Source organism: Thunnus maccoyii, chromosome 18 (assembly GCF_910596095.1).
Source record: "Thunnus maccoyii chromosome 18, fThuMac1.1, whole genome shotgun sequence".
In the NCBI taxonomy this organism is placed as follows: Eukaryota; Metazoa; Chordata; class Actinopteri; order Scombriformes; family Scombridae; genus Thunnus; species Thunnus maccoyii.
The window spans coordinates 4,221,155-4,232,484 of NC_056550.1; the positions used below are offsets into that span (position 1 = coordinate 4,221,155).

Consider the following 11,330-nt stretch of genomic DNA (forward strand, 5'->3'; position numbering starts at 1 on the left):
TACTGAAACGTTCTTCTCATGTTTTTGCCCTTCTATTACCATATTACAGCAAATAGACCCTAATATTACCAAGGTGATAGTGCCACAATATTACCCAGTTATTACTACTGTAATTAATATGATATTATTCCACTATTACCCCTCACATGAGTTTTCAGTGCTCATAGACTGGGAAAGTGCACTCTATGAGAACATTTAATTGTGATTCATTCTAATATAAAGGTGCAATGTGTAGCATTTTTGAATATGACCATAGAATTTAACCATTTGAATATAGTAATTATTGGAAAAACTATAGACCATGGTCTCAACATGTTTTAATTTCACAGCTCACAGCTTTTGCTCTGTTTGTTCTCAGAGGAGAGTGCCCTGTTTCATTAATGTGCTGGAAAATAACCTGGCAGATGTTCCTGTGAGTGGAACCCATTGGCTCACAATGTGAAATGCAGGTTAGATTACTGTAGAGGCTGCCAGTTTTCTTCAACAACATTTATGACTCTCAAACCTAATGCAGTGATGAAATCTTAAACCTCTAATGACTGATTTTTTGGCCACTTGGGCGCAGTGGAAAAAAGCTGTAAACAACACTTATGTTATCAACTTATCAACTTGCTATGTAAGTTGATATGGCAAACACTTGCCTTTTTACCCATCCAGCAGATATGGAGCAACATTATCATTCATTTGGAGTCATGTTTCTGGCTGCCATCTTTTAGCTCTGTTTTTGCTCTCCAATAACTCCAGGGAAAAAATCTGGCTCTTTAGCTGCTAAATGCTCCACTATGTTCACCAGCTCTGCTGTTGTGTGCTGGGCAGATAGTGTACACTAGCTTTAGAGAGCTTCTTCACTGAAAGCAGCTGTCTGCTCCTGCCAAAAACTATTCTGTGAGAGCAATGACACTGAACAAAAACAGTAAAGGCCGGAAAACCAACACGATGAGCTGAAACACACTATAAAGCTACATTGAGCTGAAAGGAACTGCAGAGTCAAGTGAAAATTTCCTGCATTTCATCACTACGAACGACTCATTTTACATAAAAGTAAGTTGTGTAATCCACTGTTGATCTACTATAAATACTGATTATAGCCACTTTAACAAAGAGGAATGTCCTTTACTTTTTTGCACTGTAAAGCAATATCCCTCTGTGCCATAAAACGACACAGATGAGTTGTGCTATCCTCACTATAGAACATGTGTTCTATATTTTCCTCATTTTTAACAAATCTCATGAAGGGAGCCAAACTAACAATGTGTAGATCTACTAACAAGTATTGTATGTGTATCCAGAGCCTGATGCATCTTATTCTTCTGTCCTGTAGAACTCTGTTGTTGTCCAAAAGCTATTAAAAACACACCAATGAGCCACACGGTTGCACTGAGTGACATGTTCCTTCATTACCGTGAACATACACACTGACAAATGTATATTAATCCACAGCTGAAAACAGTCTCTAACAAATACACTATTTCCTCCTGATCTAGTGGTTGCTAAAAACTACAATGCCCAGCTGTTTTAGGAAATACTGAAGCTTTTTTTTTTTTTTTAATGATTGTATATTTCTGAGACAGACTAGCGTGTTGTTGATTTTTGTCTTTTTGTGGGATTTGTTGACAGTAAGAAAAATATAGAATAAGACCAGCCTTATCATTTAATATGTAAAGTAAGTGGAGTGCCTTGGTTCTCCCTTTCTTTTAAATTATACTTAAGTCCAAAAACTGCTGTGGTAATGCTCAGGTCATAACAAAGTATGCCATGTTGTAACTTTAATTATCTGTTATCCAGAGGGGTTAGGCTAGAATAGAAGATGAATGTGAACTCTGCACACTGACAACATCATTACATGAATCTTAAAAGAAAATTATTCCAGGTCATCCAGCAAATTTTAATCACACAGAAATTTTTTTATTCACTTATTCTGATGTTACTTTTTACAGTAGCAACAGTAAAACAAGAATTTCCTCCTCTAAACACTGTTGGACAGTAGATGCTCACTCACACACACACAGACACAGTTCCAGCTTCTGATTAGTAGCTCTGATCTCATATATATCTTTATTTCAATAATAAATTATGTACAATTTTGTTGTCATGAGAGAGATGTGAGACAATGACAAGAGAGACAGAGGGAGCTTGTGTTCCGGTCAGTGATGGTCATTGGTTGGGATCAGGTTCGGGGGTCAGAGATGAGAGGCACATGTTGGCCCCTCCACGTGCATTGTGGGACGCACCCAGAGGGAATGCCCGATGAGGAGGGAGAGAGGTGGTGGAGTCACCACATGTAAGAGTCGTCATATCTGTGGGAAGACACAAACAAAAATGTAAAACCACTTAAATGATCAAATCATTCCTGTGTGTTCATTACAGTTCACATGACTCATTCAGCTTATGTGTTTCATGGCCTCTACCTTGATCTCTGGTCTCTGTTGTTGTCACCACCAAAAAGCAGCTCTGCAACCACATCCTCCTGAGTTGAACGCTTTCCATACCTGCAAGAGAGATAAGAAGAGGAGTTCTTAAAATACATCTTACATCCTGTCTCAACTCAATTACATCTTAAAAAAACACAATACGATTTTAAAATTCCCTCATTATCATTTTACATATGCTGTAAATATATAGAGAGAAACAAACCTAAAAGTCTACAGCCATGCTAGCAGCTCTGTAAGGCTGCACTTTGCTAAATGCTAACGTCAGCATGCTAACATGCTCATAATGACAATGCTAACGTGTTGATGTTTAGCAGGTGTCACGATTACCATGTTTGCCATCTTAGCTTAACATGTTAACCTGCGAACATTTGCTAATTAGCACCAAACACTAAATACAACGGAAGCTGGAATAGGAATGTTATTAGATTTCCAGGTATCTGGTCATTGCAAAAATATTGGATAAATTCAAATTTTGAAATGATGTTGGCGCTAGAGGAAAGTTAAGGGGTTCACCAAAATTATTACAATACATCCTGAGGGGGACATGGATGTGTGTACAAAATGGCATAGCAATGCATCCAATAGTTGTTGACATATTTCAGTCTGGACCAAAGTGGTGGACCGACCACCATTGCCTTCCCTAAAGCCATGCTAGCGTGGCTAAAAATGGAACAGTAAACAGGGCAGGATTTTTACTAAATTACTAATTACCACTAAATTGGAGGACTTGAAAGAGATTAAAAAGAATAGTCAAAAGTGACACAGCAGATGTCGAGATATCCTGACTTTTAGTGCCTAGTATGGGTCAAGTTCCAAAAATCCCTAAGATCCTACATTTCCCATAATGCAAGCAATACCATCATTACTTGAGCCTTGCTGTCTGGTAAATGCCCCTCGTCTGACAAACTCCCTACCTCCAATTAGTGAGGCAGGCTAATCTGTAGTCTCCATGCTAGAGCCAAGACAACCTTAATGACATCATCAGGGTTATTATCTCAGACTTGGCAGCTCCTCACACAGAGGACATTATGAAATAGTTTGCACAGTCTGAGTAGCACTAACCGTGACTAATAAACTGACCTTTATGTGTAGAATCAGCTGAGTTCCTCTTTAAACACATGAGTCTTTGGTTGACACAAATGAAAGCAACACTGTCATGTTATGTCCTGGTTGTGGTGGCTCCCAATGTGCACAGAGGCTATGTTATAAATTCAGAAACACCAACCATGTGACTTTTTGCCTTCTTGTATGTCCATCGTTTGGATTCTCTTAGTTCTGTCTGTCTGCCTTTCCGACATAGTACACTTGTTCCCCTTCCTTGTGCCTAATGGTTCAATTTCAGAGCCAGATTCAGACTGTGTGTGTGTGTTTTAATGTGTGTGTGTACAAATTGTCATTTCCAAGTCTGGATGATTCTTATCATTCTCTTGATAAGGAAACTAGCGGTCCAAGAGAGCCGCAATTGTAAAATCACAGAGCCAGAAAGTTTACTTGGTAAAGTGTGTTTGCTTATGTGTGTGTACGTACGTGAGACGACACTATTCAACACAACTCCCTCAGAGCTACCCACACACAGTTCCTCTGTTTCCCCATCAACCACCTGTTCCACCTCCCTCTAAGACCCCAGCACCTAATCTTATGCTTCGTTTCTCCTGAATGTGTGTGTGTGTGTGTGTGTGTGTGTGTGTGTGTGTGTGTATCTTACCCTGTAGGAAAGCAATCAAACAGCTGAAATGTTCAGTCTCAGCTGTCACACAGTGTGACACATCAGGATGTATAATGCTTTCCTGTCTGATAATGACCTGTTTCCACTCATATGTCTCCATTATTCTCCCTGGTCGGTCCTGCTCTTTATTTTCTCTCTGTCTGACTGTCTTTTACTATCTCTCCATCTCTGCATTTCTGGATTTATTTCTCTGTCTGATAATCTTTCTTTCTTTATTTCTTTCTTGTTTTCTCTGCAGTGGTCAGTTTGCCCTACTTGACTTTTGCTCTCTCATATGTAGGAATCTTCATCACAGTTAGAAATATAGCCCCCGGTTGTGCCTCTCCTCTACTACTATTACATTCAAGTCACAGAGCTTACATCAGATTTTCCAAAAAATAAATCTAACAATATTTACCAGTGTTCTGAAGGAATTTCCAGAATCCTTAAAGACTCTTCTAACCATACGGATGAAAAAATATTTCATCCACTGCATGATAGAAAATAATTTTTGACCCATTTGTCAAGTTGTGACTGTATTTCCTAATTCAGGTGCCAAAAATGTATTTGCTCTTTTTGCCAAACACAAGCAAAATATTAGTACATTAGTTTGTATGTGCAATATAAAATATTGGAAAGTAACATCAATATACACTAATATAACAGATGATCGAACTTTAAAGAGTTACATCTTGGGAAAACTGGTTAAAAATCTTTCTTGTCATGCAGCAGACGGAATATTTTGTCATACCTTCAGAGCAGCAGCGAGTTTTCAAGATTACTGGGTTTTTATTTTTTGCAAAATCAGATGCTTAGCTGTGTGACTCGAATGTGAAGGTGGTACCATATATGAGAGGCACAAACTAGAGCTAAACTAAACTAAACTCTCCCTAAAATAACTGCCTCAGAACTTGGTCTCTATTTTTCTCCATAATTAGTATCAGATTACATACTTTAAATTATCAGGAAACGAGAAAGGCTAAATTCTCTAAAGGAAATGTAAGTGTGCTTGCTGAAAATTGTGGAAGATGATTGTGGAAATTGGTCTTAAAATTGTAAATGTTTGCATAAATCAGTTGAAGTGTTGCTCGAAGTTGAACCACTGAAAGGGTTTAAAGTGTCTTTTGAAGTGTAATTGCTGAAAGCATGTGAAATTTCAAGTTGGCAGGAATAAAATTCTGTTGGTGAAATACAGAATCCTGGTGAACAAATATTCCCTTCCAGGTTGCTTGAACCCTCAAATTCCCAGAAAAAATACAGTGGTCACAACCTCAATGATAGCTATAGTCCTGATTTCCATGTCTTTAATAGACTCCAGTGTATCTGTACACAATGCTATGAACTGCCATATATAGTTATGCACCAAAGGCACTAGACTGCCCAGATCCATCAATTATATCTGGAGTGCCCTGCCTAAAGCTGGCAGCCATCACATTCTCCAGCATTTTATTTGATACTGCCAAACCTTTATACATCCATTAGTTGTCTTTATCACATGTGTCTTCATCTGCATCTCTCCAGTGAAATGTAAAAAAAACTTTATTGACTCGTTACGGCACCAGGAGTCTTCTTTAAACCAAATATCTAAATATCAATGACCTATTTGACTTTCATGAATAACAACAGATAGCTCATGAGCCATGCTTTCCTTCCCCTATCAGCCAGACCGCTGCCAATTCCATACCAGTGTCTTTTATACCTGAGAGCAGCAGGCCTCAGCTCAGGCCGCTAACTGGATTTGGGATTCTTTCTTGGGTCCATCTGTACCATTTTTATTGCTCTGGTCCTGTTGATTTGGAGGCCTGGAGGTTTTGGAAAGTGGCCAGTAATCTAATCTGCTGAGCTGCCATTGTGTGTGGGCAAAAGGTTGGGAGCTGAGGTAGATCAGGGGGGAGTGCATCACACATAGACAGAGCTCTGGGCTGAGGTATGAGCATGAAACTCATACAACAAAAAAGAAAAGAAATCTGGACTAAAAGAGAAAACGGGAAGAAGCAAATAAGGCTAGGTTTTTGGGGATCCATGTGGTTCATTACATAGAGGACAAATAGCTGAACAACGCAGTCTAGTCACAGAATTAGCTTCTATCTTTATGAGGAACCTCCACTTAATACGTTCATTACTGATCGTTAACCTTAAGATTTAGGGACTGTATGAAAATTATTATTGAGGGAGGGGCAGTCAAAAAAGGGGGATTGTATTGTCATTTTACTTTTGGCCAAAGGGAGGTTAATCTTAATTTTATGGGGAGCAAGGGAGGGCCTTTTATTTTCATCAATCCATATAATATGTTTTATTTCTGCCTTTCCTTGCAAGATTTGTTAGGATAAAAAGAGATTGCAATGGGTCATTAAAGAACCCATTTTACTCAGGAGGCAGTAATAACCCTGTAATAGGCCTTTATTCAAAAATGTGGTTGGAATATTTTATAATGTTTGCAATGTTTGCCTTGAATTTGCCTTGATTTTGGCAATTTTTAGTTTCACTCGTAATGTGTGCATTGGTGGCTATTGCAAAAATTATTATTCAGTTTTGATGTTGAGATCTGATTAAGAGTCCATCAGCTTAAATTTGGTAATTGTTTCTGTATCAAGGTATGAGTCCAAACAAATATTCAGTAACTCTGGAGAGGGTCTTGCTTTATTAAAAAGTTAAATATAAACTTCTCCCCTCCTCTCCACCCCAATAATTTTCATGCAGTCCCTAATCTAAAGCTAATCCTAGTCTTAAACTCGAACCTGAACCTCTTTTCAAGGCATTCACAGTTTCCTCATTATAGAAGATTGTCTGACTCATCTATATGAGGTTATTTGGCTGTCAAAAAACAGAAATACAAGACAAAACAAAACAAAGTGTATATATATGTATGTATGTATATATATATATATATATATATATATATATATATATGCTCTGTATTTTCACCTCTGCCTGGTGATCAGATTGATGTAGTGTCTCAGGGCAGTGTAGTACTTGGCCAGCTCTTCGGGTGGGGCGTCTTCACCGGGGTTCTCAGGTTTGGGGGGGTAGGCATCTGCCACCATTCCCAGACACACCAGCACACACAGCACAACAGCCACCAGCACTGTCCATGGCTTCAGCATCACGGCCATCTGGAACAGGGCGACAAAATGAGAGGAGTTATAGATGCTGAGGGTCCAATGTTGTGAATGAACACCTAATAAGATAATGAAGATCTGAATTTCTTTAAAATAAATATTTTTGTAAATTGATTTTTTTCTGTTGATGGTTGATTATGGTCATTGAACAGTCCCATTGGTAAGAATTATGAACAGGATAAAAAGTTGGAAATGACAAATGTATTTTGTTAAAAATCAATACGTAAAAGAAAATATCACCTCCTATTACAGATGTTTGATTGAATTAACCCCAGAAATTGAAAAAAGGAAAGAGAGAGTGATGGAGACATGAGGGCTGATAAAGACATTTTCTCTTTCTCCCCTAATGAGAAAATCATTTGGTGTGTGTCAAACCTCTTCTGAGGGGTGCAGAGGGAAAAAATTTGTTTTCCTAGGACATGTCTGCTCAGTCTAAGTTGTCCGATGAGTAAATAGAGGTGTGTGAAGCAGTGAAACAAATCAATATAATGTATATTGGGTAAAGAAAAAAAAAACCTTCAGCCTGTGGATTGACATATTGTCAGACTCCCCTGGCTGAGTGTTGTTTAGTTCCAGGGAAAGATGAAGAAAATGGATTGACTCCAGAGGAGGAAACTAATTTCACACATCATCAAGGAGGCAGAGGGCTTGATGGTTGGTATGAAATGGACATAATTTATGATAGCATGCTGCATGTGTAAGATGTGTTGATAATATTTGGTACGCTGTTGTGGTAGCTTGATTTCCATTCCAGTGTATGATGAAGCAGTTATATCTTTATAAGCTTTAGGGACATTATCATCATGACTACACAACTGCTACTACTACTACTACTACTACTACTACTACTATTACTACAAGTAATAATAATAACAATATCAATAATGTTTAGGAATTGAATATTTGTCGCCTGTGTGAATCGGTAAAATCTTAGATGTGTTCACTAGCAGGGGCAGAATGGGTCTCACTTTCACCTTGGAAGTTAAACACCCAAGTGACCAACCTCAATTGGATAATGGTTGTTGATGAGACAATAAAACCTCCATTATGACACAGCATTCATAAAAACACTCTAGTTTTTAAGATACTAAATAAATAAACAATAAACTCTACATTAACTCTTAAGTCACACCATCTGTATCCTAAAGAAAGCTGACAAATACCTAAATTGCCAATTTTATTTTGTGAAAACTGCCACAGTGATAAACTATATGTCCACGTTTCATTACTCAGTCCCTGCACTCTTTGATCATTTGCCATAATGTTAATTAACTTTTTAAAAAAAATGTTTTAACTTAATTTCATGTGATAGGTAAGGAAGACGGCTAATAATAACATTTGAGAGTTGCTTGACTATTTGAAATGTAAGAACAATTATTTTAGCATTTAATTACATTGATTAACATGTGCACTTCTACTGCCCATCTGCCGTTATTTTAATACACTTGGCAGCACCCCGATCCAGTTGGTCCAGTTTTTTTTCTTTGTAGTGCGTTAACTATTCCCTTTCTACCGCGTTTTGCTCCCCGTTTGAGGACAGATACTGTCGAAATTCAGTAGTCTGGGCATGTCAGGTCATTGTACGACTGTACTTATTTGGGGTGTGTCATCTTGGCACTGTTCACAAGCAAAACATCCTAAAATAATAACATGAACTGTATAAATATATAAATACTGTGATACTTCTTCCTATTTTTAAAACTCTCAGGATATGTAACAAATAGAGCTGAAGGTGTAAAAATGTTAACACGGATTAAGTCTAGTTACGATTAGCAACAGGTCGACTTATCGTTTTCCTCAGTCACATCCCTGTATACACTTCATGCGCTCTTCAAAACCCCTCTCATTCTTCTACAGAACTGTTACAGGTTGACCGAATAAATTACCTTTGCGCTTCGTTTTACTTAAAAAAGCGCAGGTCAGCTACTGTGTATGTCTGCAATAATGTTAGGACAATGTTAAAAATGCCAGATAAACTATCAAGAGATGCCTTGCTGAAATATTTGGTTCGGATGTAGTCTGTGTTTGGTTAAAATGCCAGCGGCGCTGTCCGCGGTGCTGAAAGCTGCCAGCATCACCTCATGAAGGTGATCTTACTTCAACTTAACGCACAAACACATTCTCTCAAAGAAGAAATATTATGTTTGTTTAAACAGTGAACAAATTAATTTCACAAAAGAAGCTAAAGGTTACGGAGCCCTTTACATTTAGCCGCAGTGTTAACTCTTTTACAAAGTCGTTTTACAAATTGCGCATCCTAACAAATCATTTAGTCTCCTGCAGTTTGTTAGGGGACACTGGAATGCGTACTTGTGCCATGCCTTTGCAGAACATAAGTCTGACCGCAAAGATGTGAGCTTTATGGAGTCAATGACAATAATATTACGATATGCATTTTCCTATATGTGCAAAAGTTGATTGAAAAAAAGGGAATCTGGTAAACAGAACATGTCAACATCCTGTGTTATCTAAAGGTTGAAAATTGTCTTATATTATTCGTTCTGCATGAATTTCTGTATAAAGATAAACTTTCTTTCCAGTGCAGTTTAACTTTTTTAGGACCAGTGAACCCCCTTTTAAACAGAACACAGCAGATCAGCCTAAACATGATTGTCTCAGTAAAGTAAATTACTAAAATAAATGTGCCTGCCTCATCACAATGCATACAATTTTCTCTCGCTTAAAAATGTGTTGTTAAGATGTAAATCAAAAAACAATGAGAATTGTGAAGACTTACTTTGAGAAGACTTTGGAGGTTACAGGTAGTAGTCGGAGCCACAGGGGGTTTCTGACAGCTGCAGGGTCCTGGCTCAGGTCTGTGTTCTGCCGTCAAGGATGTTTCTCGTCTTTCCTCTTCGATCAGTTTTTACTCTGCAGTTCGCTGCACCTTGGTCTCAAACTCCGACAGAGGTGATTTATATGGTTTACCAGCACTGGAGGAGGGAGGGGTTATACCACAGTGCGTGCACGATTGTGTGCGTGTGTGCGTGCGCTTGTGTGTGAAGGAAAAGGGTGGGTGAAGAAGCCGAATGCGTCAGATGGTGATGATGATGGAGACATTACTAACGCACTGGTCACGCAGTCAGCCCTCCGTTTTTGATAAAGTTAACAGATGACATTTTGGGCCATGACACTCATGACAGCTCCATCAGTGGAGAAAAAAGAACGTTTGCTGTGGATTTCCATCTGCCTCCTCCAACAAAACTACACATACCCCTAAGTAGGTTCCTGTCTCCATCCACCCTCACTGAATCGTCCCATACAGCAACACTGTGAATTCCTACCCCTCTAGCAACATCTTGACCTATGACCTCACCATTCAGAACAAAAAATGAGCAATATCTCCTTTGGGAAAATCAATAAAATATTACTTTACATGTCCAAATCACTCAATCACTCAACTGGAAAATGTTTAAAGGAGGGATAATTATTTTTTGTTTGTCCATGTGCACTCTTGCATCTGCACTTGGTGTGTTTTTTTTGCAGTGAACATGTAAGACTGACTTGCACACGGGCAGCAGCTTTGTGGAATTACTCACTGACTAGAATCATTGTAATGTGTTTTTCTGATCAGCTCAACTCTGTCTTTAGTGAGAAAATGTATTTCATTTTCATTGGATTAGATATGTCTAGACATTAGCCACTGTATGCAAGTGTCCAAATCCTATATTTGATCTCAAAAACATGGAGCTGTCGCATAATTATGTAGAGGTGACTCTTATTTTCTTTGCCATGCTCCTAATTGTGCAGACTGTTAAATTTGGCCGAGATTGGGTTGGAGATGATTAAACAAGATGTACCTGCTCTGGTACCCACCACTAGGTGGAGCTCTGGTCTATGTATGACAGTAGTGAGGCTGTCAGACATGCATACAGGTATTTCATTGGAAAGTAGTTGTTGTGACGCAAAGTCTCAGCTCTCCAAGGCTTTGACGCACAAACACATGTGTACTATGTTTTTACGCGTCACCTTGTTTCTATCCAGTCTCCCTTGACTAATCATCCACCTCCTCTGTCTCCTCCTCTCTGTGATTTTTCCCTTTGATATAATGACATCATTGCAGGAGTGTATATG

At 38.5% G+C, this 11,330-nt stretch overlaps 1 protein-coding gene across 3 annotated transcripts; it reads right to left on the reverse strand.

The window, feature by feature from the left end:
- Window positions 1-1,965: 1,965 nt before the first annotated feature.
- On the reverse strand, window positions 1,966-10,670 carry pyya (peptide YYa). 3 transcript variants are annotated; one of them, XM_042393984.1, is made up of 4 exons: window positions 9,994-10,670; window positions 7,063-7,250; window positions 2,409-2,489; window positions 1,966-2,297 (listed from the first exon to the last, which is right to left on the reverse strand). In XM_042393984.1, exons 2-4 carry the CDS (start codon window positions 7,248-7,250, stop codon window positions 2,273-2,275), a joined length of 294 nt encoding a protein of 97 aa, XP_042249918.1. In that variant the 5' UTR covers window positions 9,994-10,670; the 3' UTR covers window positions 1,966-2,272. The 3 variants fall into 3 exon arrangements, with proteins under 3 accessions (XP_042249918.1, XP_042249919.1, XP_042249916.1); XM_042393985.1 differs by lacking the exon at window positions 9,994-10,670 and adding an exon at window positions 9,024-9,124; XM_042393982.1 differs by lacking the exon at window positions 9,994-10,670 and adding an exon at window positions 8,651-8,705.
- Window positions 10,671-11,330: the final 660 nt, after the last annotated feature.